At 44.4% G+C, this 17,427-nt stretch overlaps 1 protein-coding gene across 2 annotated transcripts in view; it reads right to left on the bottom strand.

Moving 5' to 3' along the window:
- Positions 1–17,427, bottom strand: part of LOC118793927 (protein kinase C beta type) — a 99,394-nt gene that overhangs the window by 26,337 nt on the left and 55,630 nt on the right. For both annotated transcript variants that reach the window (XM_036552012.1, XM_036552011.1), the window contains exons 7-11: positions 16,927–17,061; positions 11,811–11,907; positions 8,583–8,729; positions 5,035–5,208; positions 2,978–3,069 (exon numbers count right to left, since the gene is read on the bottom strand). In XM_036552012.1, the coding sequence (XP_036407905.1) occupies positions 2,978–3,069; positions 5,035–5,208; positions 8,583–8,729; positions 11,811–11,907; positions 16,927–17,061 (645 nt within the window). The remainder of the gene's footprint in view (positions 1–2,977; positions 3,070–5,034; positions 5,209–8,582; positions 8,730–11,810; positions 11,908–16,926; positions 17,062–17,427) is intronic.

Genomic DNA, 17,427 nt, shown 5'->3' with positions numbered 1-17,427 from the left:
GGCGGTACATGTAGGCTGTAGACTGTACAATATAGGTGACATCACAAAGGTAGGTTGTACTAAACTAAACCTACAGGCAGCATACACGGGGCATGTATCATGCTCTTCAGCTTATGGTATACTGCTCACAGGCCCCACCTCTGGACCTGACAGTCATGGTTTCAAAACCCTTTGCGTGGGTTGCTGTTGTTGCAGCCCAGAGCAAGATGTTCTTAACTACCTTGTTAATGGTTCATCTGGTATTATAATTTGCCTTGCATAAGATCATCTGCAAAGCACAAACTCAGCTCTGTAAAATGATTTAAATGAATACTAAATGTGATGATGATAACATCAACATAGGCTAAAGAAGATGGCAGACAGGTGGGCCGCAAAGCACAAATCACTGACTGGAGTAGGCTTGTCACCTGTAGGTTGCAAGTTTGATTCCCAGTCAGAGACACTGCCCTTATTTATCCTATAAATCTGATAAGTGCACACACACACACACACACACACACACACAGACACACACACACACACATTTAAATATCTAGTGGGTAATGGTGTTAAATGAGAGCTGTGTGAGTTGCCTTGGAAAAGGGCATCTGCTGAATACATGAATAATAGTAACTTCATGTCAGTACTCGCGGCTCAGATGAACACGCGCCCTGACTGCACCGGGGACGGAGGGTCTCCAGGGACAAAGAGGCATCGTGCAGAGGTCCCTCGGGCCAGCCAATCAGGGATCCCCATCCCATCACCCACCCCCCTCTCATGCCTCGGCCGTGCACCGCAATCAGCCGCCGTGGCCCGCCGGCGATCCCCTGCCAGCACACACCGCTCCGTCACCGTCTGAGAGGGGAGTGATCGGGGGACGGAGCGGGAGCGCGGCCACTAATCAAGGCTGAGAGGCAGAGAGAGAGAGGCTCTTTAAGGTGAAGGGGAGGCACGGGGGGTGAGGTTATTTTAACAGAGAGAGGCAGAGGTACCCAAGGCCGTGTAGAGATGCAAGGCGGTGCTTCAGTCCCTAGGGACCCCAACGCGCCCTTCCCCTCCAGGGCATCCCAGTCACTTCGGGCGTGAGCTCATGGGAGGCCTCTGTGGAAGAGGTAGGCCTAAGGAAGACCCCCCAGCACAGCCGAAGGACAGAGCCCACCTTTTCTCCTCATTTTCCTGCTCTGCCATTGGACGGTGGAAGTTTGATGTGCCATTGGCACTGGGTTTAGGAGAGAGCGAGAGAAAGAGATGTCCCAGGAAATAATGACGTGAAAGACTTTTTCCGCTTGGGGTGAGGTGTTATGATACCTCAGGCCCAGTGAAACCCCACCACTTTCTTTTTATAATGGGGGGAGTGGGGGGAGTTGGGTGAGATACACAGAAACCAGGGACGATGCTGAAGAGAGCCATCCTCCCCAGTCAAAGAAAATGACAATAATATCCTGATAGTAACCCCACGCTATCTCTGAAACAGACTGTCACACGTTTGTGAATTATCCCCAGATTTTTCCTCCCTTGCAAGCATGAACATGGTAGCATGTAAGCACACAGATCCTGGCATAGGCAGAGAGACGAGCATACAAACAAGCACCCAGACAGAGACACAGGCACAAAACACTAACACACACACATACACAGATACCGGTGCAGACAAAAAGAGACAAACACATAGAGACAATGACACACAAACATACACACACACACACACACAAAGAGACAAATGGACACAAATATCAACAGACAGAAACACACATACACATGCATATTGCATCTCTGTGAAGCTCTGACAAGACTAGATGCTTCACAAGCACAGAAGCGCACTTATTAGCACTAACATTATGCAGTGAAACTCAGGGGAATAACATTCTCTGTCCTTGCAAGTACAGCATACACGTATCGGTAAACCTCTCTGGTTTCTCAACTCATTTATAATATTTTCCTAGGAAGTCTTATGCCACAAAGATGGAGACTATAATAAGTGACAAAACATTTAAACTGATAAGGACATGCAAAGCTGATGTCTCTTTGGTGTTAGAGAAAAAGAAATAGCAGCAAGTTCCCTTTTCAAGGCATTGAAGTCTGTCTGCTGATAAGAACAGCAGGAAAAGCTCAATGTCACTTCCTGTTAGTCTTTCCACATTTCCCCTACACTCACAAACCACATTCACATTCTCTACTGCCTACTTTCCCAGCATGTATTCCACCAAAACGTGCCCACCTCCCCTTGCCATGTCTCCACAGCAACTCCTCCCAGAGGTTTTGGAGTAACCAAAGAGAGAAAGAAAAAGGAAAGGAAGCACTTTAATCTCGGCGACCTTTGCGTTGTGTCAGGGAAACTAATCTCGGATTTTAATTGAACACAAACACAAAGGAGCAGCGTCCAAAAGGAGGGCGACAGGTCCAGAGCAAACACAATCTTTTTTTTTCTCTCTCTTCACCCCTTCTGTTCTGTAAAAGTCAACCGTTCCCTGTTGGCGCATTCCCCGCTTAAAACCTGATGTTCTCAGAAACTCTGTGAGGATTGGTGCACCTCAGACAATACCGGACCGGCGAACAGTCCGAGCGTCTCCAAGCTCGACTGCAGCATAGTCCTGGGCCACGTGCTGCCAAGGAGATTGAGGAGCAGGCTATGTGACTCAAATCCTAGATGGGGGACACCTCCTGTGGCCCCCTTCGGTCAGGCGGCAAGGGTTATTAACCCAAACAGCTTCACTGAATGTCCAGCCGTAGACGCGAACAATGTGTAAAACTTCAGTTGTGCAAGTCGTGCTCAATTCGGCAACCATCTCAGCAAATGAATGAAAACTATCGTAACTCTACTTCCCTAACTGTAAACCAAGGAGGCAGAGAGGACTGAGAGAGCACAGAGCTAACAGTCTCCTGTTTAGCAGTCTCTGCACAAGACTGTTTCATGAATGATTGGCTAACTGCACCTCTGGGCTTTACTGTCCCATGCAACACCACCCCCCATACCTCCCTCTGGACCCAGGGTACTCACACGGCATGTGGCTCCTTGAATTTCCCGACCTGTTGGATCTGGTACATGAGGTCTCCACCGTTGATATACTCCATCACGAAGTAAAGGCGGTCCTGAAAGGGCAAAAGAGAGAAGCGTAGTCACAGTTCAGAACCAGGACTAGAGGACCAGAGTGCCTCTCTTGGGAGGGATAACATGAGGGCACTCCAACATGCCAGGAGGAAGTCGGGTGATCACGTGGGTACATGCTTTACAGATAAGGGGAAAGGCCAACTGTGCCACATCAAGGGCACATGAACTGTATTTCTGAAAGGGGTCAATTTGGGAAAAATGTTTGGTTTGAGGGCTGTCTGCTCAGCTTTTGCCTGGTATATCCAATCACAACCATCCCCTGAGTTCAATTTTTAAATTGTCATTGTCTTTCAATAAAGATCTTTACATTAAAGTTCATCCCCGATTAGATCAAATACGGTAGGTTTTTTTTTTCAAAAGCTGAATTCAAAGCACAGACTATTAAAATTTTGGTTGAGAATTGTAGCATTTTCACCTCCAAACAGGTAGTGTGGGTGTCGATGATGAATTCCAGTATGCATAATGTGTCAGTGTATTATGGATGAATTCCAGGATCACCAGTGCATCATGGGATTGCTGTATGCCTCCCACAGTACCAGCATGACTACCTGACTGCCCTATAACCAATCTCTGATGTGCTCACCCCTCTCCTGACTCCTGGCCAATCACAGGCCAGCAGGGGTGGATGGGCCCGTCACTCCACTTTCTGTCAACTCTCTGATTTTATTTGTTCACAGTTTCTAAAGCCATGGTAAAGTTGAGCAATTCTGTGATCCTAGAACTAATTCTGAATGTAAATTAGCCAAATGAACTGTTGCACACAGTATCAGCTGCAAAGCAATCATGTAACCTCCAACTCCTCAAAACCCCATGTTTTACTAACCTCATCCATAACAGTCAACCAGGATGTGCTGCATAACCTTGCACACTTCTACAGACATTACTTACAGAGACTTAAACATGATGTATTTTTCTTTAAGTTTCTTAATTGCCCACACACCACAGAAATAAGTCTTGTATTCTTCTTCTTCTAGGTTTGAGTCCTTCTATTTTCCGGGAGTGCTGGGCCGGGGAATTAGAGCGGGAGAGGGATTAGGGTTTTCGAAGAGCTCGCAGCGCTGAGAGGAAATTGACAGCTGCGGCCCATTTCTCAGGAAAGTCCCATCATCCTCTGCATTCAGCGGCTTGACATGATCAGCCTTCTGCACAGCCTTCCCAGAATCCTTCACTCCACTCCCTGCCCAGCGGGTCAGCCCTCATGTGAGAGCGGGTAGGCAGATACACAACCTCCGTGACCAACAAAATTCTTACCAGCAAATTAATATCAACAAATGAAAAAAATAATAATAAATACAAATAATTGTGTAAGGCCGTGGGTAGATGCTATTGGCTACTTTCTGTATGAAATACATAGGCAGTCGCCTTACTTGACTGCCCGTACGTGCCCGTTATGTTAATTAATGGTGCCAAAATATAAGCATACAACAGTAACTGTTTTAGTGCTCCCACGGTGCCTCAGTACTATCCTTAAGAGGAACTCATCTACATCAGGCTCTCTAGGCTCTCTTGCACACAGAGCAGAACAGTGATCGATTACAGAATCACATCCTTTTCATTGCTCTGTCCAAATGGTGCCAGATAATGACCCATAAGGGCAGTGTTACCTGTCATCATACTGCCACGGCCCCAATGCCTAAACAAGCCACAGCCACATTACACTGAATCACATTTTATTCAGGGTTTGGACTGATCAGGTGCTTGCCACTAGGCCAGCGTGCTGTATTTCTTTTATATGATGCATAAGCCATAAGGGTCCATTAGCTCTGGGTACAGCAAACACAGTCTACCAGTTACTATGAAGTTCAGCATTCAGGAGCCCGATGTTGGATGGAATGATGTTTTTTCATTAGGAAAACAGTGCTGCATGTCGGCCCACGCCCCACGGCGAGCTTTTGGATGGGACGGGCAGAGCAGGGAGGCAGGTGGGGATGTCGGCGAGCCCTCACCATGGTCTGGAAGCAGGAGTGCAGCTGGGTGAGGAAGGGCGGCTTGCCAGCCAGCGCCAGCACCCTCTTCTCCACCATGGTGCACTCCACATCGTCGTCCTGGATCACCACGTCCTTCTTCAGGATCTTTATGGCGTAGAGCTCCTCCGTGCCCTTACGCTCTGCCAACATCACCTGAGGGGGCGAGCCAGAGAGAGATAGATAGAGAGAGAGAGAGAGAGAGAGAGAGAGAGAGAGAGAGAGGGGCAGGTTTATAGCTGTTATTTATGTGCAATTTGTTTCTTTTTTTCTTTTTCTTCTTTTTGCATTATGTAACATGGTTTGGCACTAATTGCAAGTTGCGTTTCGTGCCAGCAAAGTAAATTTGAATTTGACAGAGTGTGTGTGAGAGAGAGAAGGTGAGAGGAAGAGACAGAGACACAGAGGGATAGAGTGTGTGTGTGTGTGTGTGTATGTAAGAGAGAGAGAGACAGAAGTTAGTTTGAAGGGACAGAAATGGGAGGGGGACTTTGTCATCAACCTTAAATAATTATCTTTTTTAATTAAAGTGTTTTTGGTTTCTTAGTTCTCTAAGGCTGCCGAACCCATGGTGACGATGACAAAGAAATGAACTGTTTGCTGGAACTCAAAGCTAAAAGCACCATTGCACCATGGTGGTTAGACTGCATTCCCCTTAGAGTGTAGTGCAGGGTTTGGGCCCTGAGGAGAACAGAGGCAACTGGGTCAGAGCTGAGACAGGAGGGAGGCAGAGGAAGGGTGTAGCTGGGCAAAAGGGGGTTACAGGGTCAAACAAGACAGATGGTCTTGGTGGAGGAAAAGTCACTGGAACGGAACACACAGAGACCACAGAGGCTGTTCAGAGCCACAGATGGGCTCAGGGTGACATAACTCAACTGCATACACACCCACACCCCACCCACACACACACATACCCATACATATATAAACAAATACATACCCACATGCATGCATACACGCACACACATACCCACACACATATCTGTACGCACACATGCAGACACACAAGCACATGCACACATATACATACATGCACACGCATCTGTGCACATACATGCACATTCATACATACACATGCACAAACATGCACATATGTACACGCAGATATGCACACAAATGCATACGCACACAATCTGACACATGTGTATGGATGCTCATACCCTAACATACATACAGACAGATACATGCAAACCTGTACACAAACAAATACACAGAATGTGAGGGAGAGTGTGACGGAGAGAGAAAATGAAAGAGAGAGGAGGTGAGGGAGAGAATGAAAGAGAGACAGTATGACAGAGAGAGAAAGAGAGAGGCTGAGAGAAAGTGTGACAGAGGCAGAGAGAGAAAAGGTGAAGGAGAGTGTGATGGAGGGAGACAGGGAGAAACAGACCAATGAGCAAGAGAGAGAGGGATGGAGAAAGAGACTGACAGCTGGCAGCCAAGCGACTAAAAAACACGTTTTTCCATAATCGAGAGAAATCTGTGAACACATCTGCCACTGCTGTCCTTCAGCTTCATCTCCCATAAAACTGAAATAAAATAAAATGAAAACAAAACACGAACAGAGAGTGCATTTAATTTTCAACACACAACGACATCATGGCCATATTCATACGAAAACTGTGCTGAAGCACTGTTTGGTTAACTGGGGCGTGAGGGACATTTTTCAATTTTTAACTTCAAGGTCTTTAACTTCAAAGACAAATTCTGAAACATTTAAGTCCAGCATTACTGTACATATAGAAACTTTGGCAGACTAAAGGACCTTTTCTAGCTCATTAATATGTATATATGTAAATGAGCAGGAAGAACTTGCTCTCTGGTTTTTTTTTAAAGGATGCCAAGAATGGAAGACTTCTGACTTCATTCGTAAATGCAAAAGGAGGCTCTTTCAGCTCGAGAGAGAGGACCATCTGCTGTTCGAAAGGAGAGGACGAGCGAGCTGGGTGTTGGGCGTTTCCAAATGCTTGCAGTTCCAGTGATGCTGGTGCAGAGCACACATTCGTGAGAGTTCAATATGTATGTGCTGTGGCGACACATCAACATGCATGCAAAACAGAGACGACAAAATGCCGATAATTGCAAGCTGCAAACAAATCTGAGTGTAGGCTTGAGCAATGCTCCAGAGCCACAGATACCTTTGAGGAATCATGACCATCTCAAAAATTACACGCCTCATACCTTTTTGCCAAATTCTGGTTTGTTGGAGTCCCATATAGCCCTATATTTTGTTATGGGACACAGTCATTAATAGCACCTCCCGTAGCCCAATACTCTGCTCTGCAATCATTAGCAGTACCTCCACATGTCCTGAATTGAGGAGCAACTTGTTTTTGAAAGATGTGATAGATCAACAGCTTGAGGTACAAGGGGATCCCAGAGCCTGGAAAGGGTTAAGAGTGTGGAACGTACAGCTTAGGAACTAAGTCACCATGGTCATTCTGAGTGGCTGGGATCAATCAACAATCAGCTGATCACTGACCTGGGATCAGCAAGCAGGGATGCGGATATATGACACCACCACAGGATGTGATGTCACTGTGATATCCCCAGATGGACTGAAAGGGGACGTCCTGCCACCCAGTAAAAAAAAAAAAAAAAAAAAAAACCACAAAACAAACCCAAAAAAACGCATGAGACCAAATGTGTTGGCTGTTGTCACGGCGACGGTGCCGAGCAGGACTTTCGGTTAATGGGCCTAACAAAGGTCTGCCGGTTCGCATCAACATGTCGGTGTTATTTTAAACTCCCCGTTGCTATGGAAACCACATTCGCCTGGATCCCTGCCTGTCGAAACCGGTACATAAATTTCCCTACCTCTTAGAAACCTTCGCCCACTGTCCTCCTCTGTCTATGCCTCTCCCCTCCTATGTCTCTCACGTACTCTCCCTCTCATTCAATCCCTTCCTTTCTCTTTCAGCCTTTTGTGCTCTCCTCCTTTCCCCCCCCACACACTCTCCATTTCTCCCTCCTTTTCACTTCATCACTCTATCCTTCTCTACTTCTCATTCTGTCTCCCTCTATATCTTTCCCTCTCTCCCTCTTACATTTGCCTTTTTCATCCCTTTCTCAACCCTCATCCTTTTTCCTTCCCTTCCTCCCTCTCTCTGAGTGTTCCAGTCATATGACACACTCAACTGTGACCTGCCAGATGAGCTTCTGGGTTTATCCCCACCCACACGCTGAACTTTGACCTTTCAGATGAGCTTCACTGGGTTTGTCCACACCCACACAATGCCTTCAGGTCATAAACACTCAACCCATGGTAAAAAAAAAAACACAAACAAAAAAAAAAAACAGGCTTGTAACCCAAATGTTGCTGTTCAATTCCCTGGTGGGCCACTGCTGTTGTACCCTTAGGCAAGGTAATAAACCCGATTTGTCTCCAGCTCCATCCAGCTGTATTAGAGGATAATATGTAAAAATCGTGCGCTGTGCAATATTCTCTGGATAAGAGTGTCTGTCACAACTGCAGTGTCAGTCATGGAATGGGGACCCTGCCGACGAGGACAGGGACGGGAGCTCGTTACCTTCCCAAAACTGCCCTTCCCCAGCACCATGAGGAAGTTGAAATCGGACAGTTTCATGCGATCCCGGTTGCCGTTGTTGTCGAACTTGGAGATGGCGTTGGAGGAGGAGCCGTCTGTTTTCTTTGTCCCCGGGCCAATTTTGGCTCTCTGTGTGGGACAAAGCAAGAAGATGCCAGTCAGGTAAACATACATGGCTTCATCCTCACAGACCAATGAGGTCCAGATATGGGTATCCCTGTTTAGAACAATGGATATCTCCCTCCTTTTATTTATATGTTTATATTTAACATAATGGGAATCTTCATTTAAACCAATGGGTGTTTTCATGATGAACCGAGAAGTATCGTCATTTATACAGGTATCATTTAAAGGGGTAGTTAATGTGCATCTTCATTTAAAGCATGGCATCCCTAATAAACGGGTAAGTAATCCCTACAGCAATGGGTATCCCTAATGATGGGTACCTTTAAAAAATGATGATATTCTTCTTTTTATAAATATTCATCTTTACATTTCAAGCAGAGGGTGAGTTTTCTATAATGGCTATCTTCATAGCCATCGGGATCTTTTTTAAAACCATGGGTTCATTTAACGGCACTGTGCGGCTATCCTCCTTTAAACCAATGGCAGAGTTGAGCCGGTGAGCCACGGCAGCCTGCCCATGTTTGTCCGTGTTGTCAAACCCGTTTTCGCGCTCTCCCTGGGGGCGCGATTACGGGCCTACGGGTGCCCAGCGGTCTGGTCTGCCTGGCTCAGAGACAGCAGACAGGCCCGCGTCGGGGGCCTATTAAGTGTTCGCTCGTTAGCACGTTTGGCCCTGCCGCCCAATAGGAGCTGGCTGTAGATGCATCAGGCAGGGCTGTTCAGGAAGGCAACCTCCTGCATGCTAAAGCTTCACCATGGTTATATGTCTCTGCAGTGTTTCTAAAGCCTTGTCTCCACTGGGCAGTTGGTGGCCTGACTTAACCTGACAGACACGTTCGATCAGATAGGTTAGGTAACTGTCTTCCTTGTAAATTGGAGTTCATCTGAAATGAGCAGGCTTTTAATCATGTCAAAGAGGTGGTTCTTTTGCATTTTCTCCCCACATGCTTACTGTTCAGTCTTCAAGATGGAAGACATTCAGTCTGTTATATTTTATTTATGTATTTATTTTTTTTATTAAAAAAGAGAAAAGTGGGAAATTGTACCACAGTGATTTGCTATGAAAAACATTGACGACTGGGTAATTTTTGGTGGTAATTTAAGTGTATGTGTTAAACACTGTCTGTTAAAATATAACTAAAGCACTCTTACATTATGTACGTAATAGGATATACATTAACAGGACATTTACTAAGGCAATTTGGGTTACGCCCTTTACGCAAGAGTATAACCACAGCGGCCTGTTAGGGAATCAAACCTGCAACCTTTTGCTTGTGAGCTGCTGAGGTTATGGGTAATCAAATTATGGTCTCATATTGTGAGCAAGTGAATTAAAAAAGAAATGACGGCAGGGACATTGGGGCAGAGAAAACTAAATCTCTGAAAGACAGAGCCGTTTAAAATATATCTTACAAAAAATGATGAGCCATACCCACACATTTTTGACTGTTTGTTCACTGCTCCCAAACACCATTAGAGGCTGTAATCAGACAGATGAAATGCCCCTGAAGGCCAATCTCATACACCTCCTCCACATGCATGAGCAAATTAATCAAGGTAAGTAACAATTTTCACTCCCCAGGTATTCGGAAATTATTAGGACTGCTTTTAGCTGAAGGTAGAGCCTACCTGCCTGTCCCAGCACAGGATTTAATGACTTCAAAAGTTTTTCAATCTTAAAGTTGAAAAGTTTTCAAGCCGTCTTTTTTTCTACTTTCTCGTTTTGGGTTGTCACAAAAGATTATGAATTAGATTGAGGTTGGGGTTATGGTTTAGGGTTTAGGGTTTCTGCGCATGTATGTTTTTCAATGCCTGTGTAATTCTGCATTAGGCTTAGGGTTATTGTTAGGGTTAAGGGTTATGTGTGTGATAGCATCGCTCTCTGTAATCCTGGACTACCTTCAGGTTTCATTTTGCAAAAAAAAACAGTGGCGTGTTGAGGTGCAAGCTCAGGGGTCCAGTTTAGAATGGGATTCCATTAACTCCGCCCACTGCAGCTCTGTTTTAATGTTCCACAGTGCGCCCATGGACACGAGCTCTGCAGACCAGACCGGTACCCAGCGGCTCGCAATTCAGATTTAAATGCCATTTCACATGGCATCATTCAAACACTTGCATTGCACATTCAAATAACTTCAACAGCTAACCAAAACTGACGCAGTCACGTGAAGCCGTGTTGTCTTATACATGTTGTTTATCTGATACATTGTGGTAATTCTGAGATGAGGGGCAAACCCAATGCTCCACGAATCCACTAACCCACAGCTATAGTTTTTATATTTCTGCTCTGGAACCCGAACAAGTGATATCTGTAAATCAATTTCAATGGAAGCAATGGAAAACATTATAAAGACGCATATAAAAATTATATAGGCTTTTATATGGCTTAGCTAAAGATAAACTGCAAATTAACTCAGTCTATCTTTCCCTGGGTTTTCTCTGTCTCAGCCAAAAAAGCCTGTATAACACACAAATATGTGGTTACAGGATATAAAAATGATATACCTAATATCAAGACAATATATAAAAGGCATGCTAACATCGATTCATTCACACTAACTATTTTGGCCTGCACAAAAGCAAGCTTTCTCAGCACGAGATATGTTTGGACAGCTCTCAACTAATATTAGATGACCAATAGTAGATGAACACTTTGCAGAAAACCAGCAGTCATGTATTTTATTCCCTTGGAAATACATTTACAGTCCTTTACTGTAAAGTAGGTTTGCGCAATGTATTCTGTATAGAATATGTACACTGCCTGGAGGGGATGCCTCTCTAGGGTAATCTAAAAGTGAAGGCTCCTGTATGTTATGGAAGATTATGTGAGGTGTTAGGATGAGAGCGGGTTATATTCTGACAGTTTGATAACAGGTATGTAAATGCATATGAGGAGAAAACAATTCTCCACTGCGACAGTGATTGTTATTGCTACTCAGAGGGGAAAAGATGTTAGCAGAGCTGTTGTATCTATGATATGGCTTTGGCAGATGCAGTGCAACACACACACACACCCACACACATACATGCCCACAGTGTGTGTGTGCATACCGTATAAACAGCGGCAGGTGGCAGTGGACTCACCTCAAACTTCTGCCTCAGTTCTTCATTGCCCTCCTCCCCCTCTGGTGGGACAGGGACATTGAAGTACTCCCCTTCCTCCTGACTGAGCAACTTGAACCTGGGAGGGGGTGAGAGATCAACGGGTGGGCATTGGGTTTGAACCCAAAAATTCTGACTAATAGGTTAAGATTAGATAGGCTTACTGTTGCACTTTGTCGACTGATTTTTTTTTTAGTTGGCGGCCCTTTTATAGCAAGGGGACATCAATAATCATACGCACATGTTATATTTAAGGCACCAAGTGGGGGATTGGTGCCATTGTAGCTCCCAACTCATTTTTTTATCATAAGACAAAGACAAAGTTTAGACCCAACTGGATCTTTTTGCAGTCTTTAAAACATGAAAAAGAAAAACATAGCGCGGATATTTTGAAATAGAATGATATATCACACAATAATCTATCAAATGTATTGAACTGGAATTGTGTATGAGTGCTGTGCCAGAGGCGTTGGTAGGATCTTGAAACATTGGGGGCTTAGCCTAGCCCAGAAATCTTTTTCTGAAAGATTTTCACCATTTAGATCTTTAGATAATTGCACCATTTTCAAGTTATTTCAGAGTAAAATGAATATAAGATGTGAGACACTGTGCTCTACCAAAAGGTTCCGGTCAGGTGCCTAGGCTGGCTTTCACAACATGAAATCAAAATAAACAAAATGAGTGCAATCTGAGTTCTCATTCAACTTTGTTATTATTTTTATTTTCAGCAGCAGGAGTAAAACCCTAAGAAAAAATAAGAGCCTTGACGTTGATGAAACAGTCATATGCTAACCGGTGCGCTCTCTCCTTCTCTCTTTCTCTCTCTCTCGTGCTCACACAAAATGCATGCGTGCCAAGTAGTGTAAAGCAGATCTGCTGTTTGAATGACACACAGAGGACCTAAAAACGTACTTGCGTTTTTGATCAACGATATCATATTATTTTCTAGGGCTTTAATGCATGATCGGAATGACAGATGAATAGATGCGGGCCTATTTTTTTAGTATTCTTATTTTTGGAAAAAAATAAATAAATAAATAGATTACAATTTCAGGGCTATTCATAAAACATTCGGGGCTGTAGCCTCGGACACCCAGGCCTAACGACGCCACTGTGCTGTGCTGCTTTCAATTTCCCCACTGTTTCCTCAATCAGTGATGCAGTTGCTGTTGAGACAGCTTCAGTTTCCATTCTTGCAAGCTGAACACTGACAGAGCATAATCTCTCCTACAAGGACTAATAGAGGGTGTTGCATTAGAAGTGATGATTTCCGGGGGGGTTGGGGGGGGCTCTGCAGATGTCTCCATTGTAACAGACGAGTGGGTGTGTGTATTTAGGGAGGAGCTCAGACAAAAAAAAAAAACCCACATAAACCGCAGAGTAATTTGCCCAAGACTCAATGTCATCACAACACGCTGTGGCCTTAACTTAGAGGAAAGTGCTACTTTTTAATATTTTTTAATCTTTATAGAAGTTTTTATTTCAGCAGTCGAGAAATTAATGTAAGGAGTTTCACAAGAACCAAAAAAAACCAAGCTCTTGCTCAAAGTCCTTGCTCAAGGTTGAGAACACCTCAGTAACCTTAATTCCAGCAATATGCTGAGGCATAAGAAAGAGCTTGGATGGGCTGTGGCATTTTACATTCACAGGGCAGGAGTGAGTGGTCCCCCTGTCCTGCTTAGCTGGTGGTGATAATCCCATCTCTCTGGGAGGGACAGAAGGAGACTGCGGGAGATGCAGGGACAAACCATGCAGCAGCCAGGAAGGTAAATTTCTGCAGGACGCCCCCTGTCTCCACCTTCAGGTGTCTCTTGAAAGTCCCATCCCCGGATAGCTCTACATAAGAAATTGACCCCAAAAGGGCTTTTGAGTTGCACATCTGGTCTGTGTTGACCATCCAACCAAACTAATTAAATTCAGGTTCTAAGTAGGCATAGAATCTAAATGATAACCACAAAAAAAATTTGAAAAGCTCCTAGGCATGACTCTGTTGCAATAATAGTGTATTTAGTGGAGCACAGATGGCGACCTGAGCTGACCTGCAGACTGGCCGCATGCTGTCTTTCTTTCCCTTAGATCTCAGCTGTGACCGGAAGTGGCCACACCCACCGACTGCCTCACGAGCTCACTGAGCAAGCAGCTCCAGCAGTAACAGTGTTCTGCCTCTAGGGGGGGTGAAAAAGGCTGCCACAGCCATTGATCCGGTGCCATTGATGCCTGTTGCCTGGTGCCGGTGCCCATTCAGCCCTTGTTTTTTGTTTGTTTTGTGGTGCTTCTTTTTTTAAAAAGTGCATCATCAGACACAGCAGCAGGCACAGAGCTTATGGTACTCTCTCCCGCTACCCCCTCAAAGGCACATTTCCCATTATGATCTGCAGACACAGAGCTGTCTGCACAGGGGGGGGGGGAGAGGGAGAGGGAGAGAGAGTGGGAGGGAGAAAGAGAGAGATAGAGAGAGAGGGAGAAAGAGAGAGGGAGAGAGAGAGAGAGAGAGCGAGAGAGAGAGAGAAAGGACAGAGGTGGAACAGAGATAGAGGGAGAGAGAGAGAAAGAGAGAGAAAGAGGTGGAACGGAGATAGAGGGAGAAAGAGATAGAGGGGTAGAGAGAGAGAGAGGGAGTGAGAGCACGTACTTGTGCTGAGTGCCAAAATTGAACACAATAAATAAGTGTTTCTTGAATAAAGGAATTAGGAAAAAACGTCAAAGAGGAAAAAATAATTATATGGAGGCGCCACAGCTGTCTGTGGATTGGAGAGGAAAAAAAAATCATCACAATTTCAGAATCCATCTCACACATTCACAAGAGGTGAAGCAGAATCCTACATTCTTATTATGAATATTACGATCATTACCATTTTCTGCTTATTAGATGCCATTATGGAGGTTGACACACATGGCTTACTTTCTATGCGCCATCCATTCACACAGGTGGATATTTACTGAGGTAATAGAGGTTAGGTACCTTGTTCAAACCTGCAAAAATGAGAATTAAGCCTGCAGCCTTCAGGGAAACACCTTCTTTAATCACTATGCCACACCACCAGGCACCCCTTTCACAAAACTAAAGGTGGAATAACAGCAAGATCAGCCATAACCATCACACCAAATACGACACCATTGGATGTAGAACCTGACAATAAGGCTCAACGTCACAAAAACCACACCAAGAGGAAATTAAAAGCATGAATCAACACCAAGGTTTCTGAAAATAAACTCTGAGAAAGACTTTATGAGGACATAACAAGCATTTTTGAATGGGCCTTGTAGCGACTGACATGATAGAAGATATCTGTGTCCAGTTGAACACTTTCCCTGGGTTTTTTAGATTTAAAGTGCCAAATTGATATTGTTTTTAAAAGATAATGGTAAGGTACTGTTTGAAGGTCACTAGGTGCACTCCAGTCCATAAACTATAAATATTAATATGCCATCAAGCAGAACAGAGCCCTCATCATCCAGACTGATCAGACAGTAATATATTTCCTTGATAAAGGAAAAATAAAAGATGAATAAAAAATGAGAAAACATAAAAATCCTTTGTCCTGTGCTCTATGAAACTCTTGAGCCCATAAGGGGTAACAAAAGTCCTCACTCCTTTTTACGAAGTTTCAATCATATGTACACAACTGTTTACTGTGCAACTACCTACTCCTTGCCAAATTCTAAACATATTACTGTTTAAATTATGCCACATCTATACTATAGACACTGAACAAGCACACTCAGAGAAGCTATTTTTTCACTATGTTATGTGTATGTATGCACATGGTGAAGCTGTACTTTTGTGACTATGACTGTATGGCTGTAACCAGTGGTGCAGTTCCCAGATGGGGCATAATTACCATGCCCTTGAACGAGGTGCTTAACCTGAACAGCTCCAGTAAATATCCAGCTGTATCAATGAATATTGTGTGAAAACACAGTTCAGGGTGCCTGCCAGGTGAATGGATAATGTAATGGCCTTATGCAGGTCTGGGAAACTAAGAGAGGCTATTTGCGGTGAAACATTACGCTGGACCAAGTACCAAAAGTCTTTCCCATGATTCATTTTATGGGACATGACCGAGGTAGAGACATGCTCGGCCTTGTCTGCTTCGGAGGCAGCCTCTTTCATACTCTCTTTTCAGGGACGGGTGGTTGGCACTCCGCCTTTTGCTAATTTCTTTTCATTTATCTTCTCCCCTTACTCTTTTTTTTACCTCATATCCTTTCATTTAATGATAAAACTTTGGATTAGCCATCTTGGACACCTTTCACCCATTGAAGTGCATTGTCTCTGTATATACAATACTAAGTGTTTGAGACTCTTTTTATTACAAGTGTTTTAGCTAAATCAGGTCCCCAAATCAATGTTGTACACCGCAATCACAATTTACACTGCCAGCATTTGCTTAGTATACTGAAAATTTTAGAAAACATTTTCTTCCACAGAACAACTGGGCACCAGAACAAGACATTTTAAAATGAGTTTGGCAAGCTTTGTGTTTCTGTCTGCTCTGATAAAATATCAACTGGCCTAGTCCACATGCGTGTTTTTCATTCATTTTGGTGACTAGCTGAACTGGCAATGATTTGCAATTTTTAAAAAATAACCATTACTTTTGAGGACATAGCATGCTAGTGGTTAGAATGAACACCCTCCTAACTACTCATAACACCTGTGGATTAAATGAGTCCCAGGAAAGAGATCTCGAAAAGAGCGATGAATGAAGAACGTTAAATGGAAGCCTTGCTGGGCAAAGTTCCTGGAATATGAGGTGGTGTATCACCTTGATGAGTGTGCACAAACAAGTCAACACTAAGACTGTGGGACTGTTGCATCTCTCATCACATTCAGAAAACACTCTCCTCCGATTGGCCCAGATGTTCCACAGCTCCAGCTGTTCCAAGCTTCCAGCCAACCACAGTAGAGCACATGTTGAGGGTGAAACTAAAAGCAACACACCCCTGTTGTGTGGAGCAGCAGGAGAGGCAATTAATGGGTCTCACAAATCCCCACCAATCAGAGGGCTGGACAGCATTCTGTCCCTGTCTGAATTGTACTGGGATCAGGAGGAAACCCCCCCTGCCCTCCACTCACCCCTCAAACTCAACTCACCAGCCATCCACTCCTAACTTCTGCAGCTCCGAGATCCCGAAGGACAGCGAGCCCATGAAGTCATTCCGGCTGGTCAGATCCCAGTCCCAGATCTCTACAGAGAGCCTTCGGTCCTTGTCTGATTCCTTCAGATTGCTGGAGTGGGGGCAGGAGAAGGGGGGACAGTTAAATGAGTTAAAATCATCCAAAGTGTTCACCCATTTATTCACTCATCCAATCATTACTGTTTGCTTTCTCACTTTTCCAGTCCCTCAAACCATTGCTCCTTCTATTCATTCATTCATACATACTCATTTAGTTATTTAGTAAGTGATTAGCCCATTTATTGATTTATTCAATGATTCATCGATTTGTTTGCTCATTCATTCAACAACTAATTGATAGAATAACACAGCTTAGTGAGTCCTTTTCCCAATCCGTGTAGCCTGCATTACACACACAATTGAGCAAGTAAAGATGCTGAACTCCAGGCAAACCAGTCTAGAGAGGAATCCCTCACAC

Source organism: Megalops cyprinoides, chromosome 19, assembly GCF_013368585.1.
Source record: "Megalops cyprinoides isolate fMegCyp1 chromosome 19, fMegCyp1.pri, whole genome shotgun sequence".
In the NCBI taxonomy this organism is placed as follows: Eukaryota; Metazoa; Chordata; class Actinopteri; order Elopiformes; family Megalopidae; genus Megalops; species Megalops cyprinoides.
This window is presented reverse-complemented; position numbering and strand designations above follow the sequence as displayed.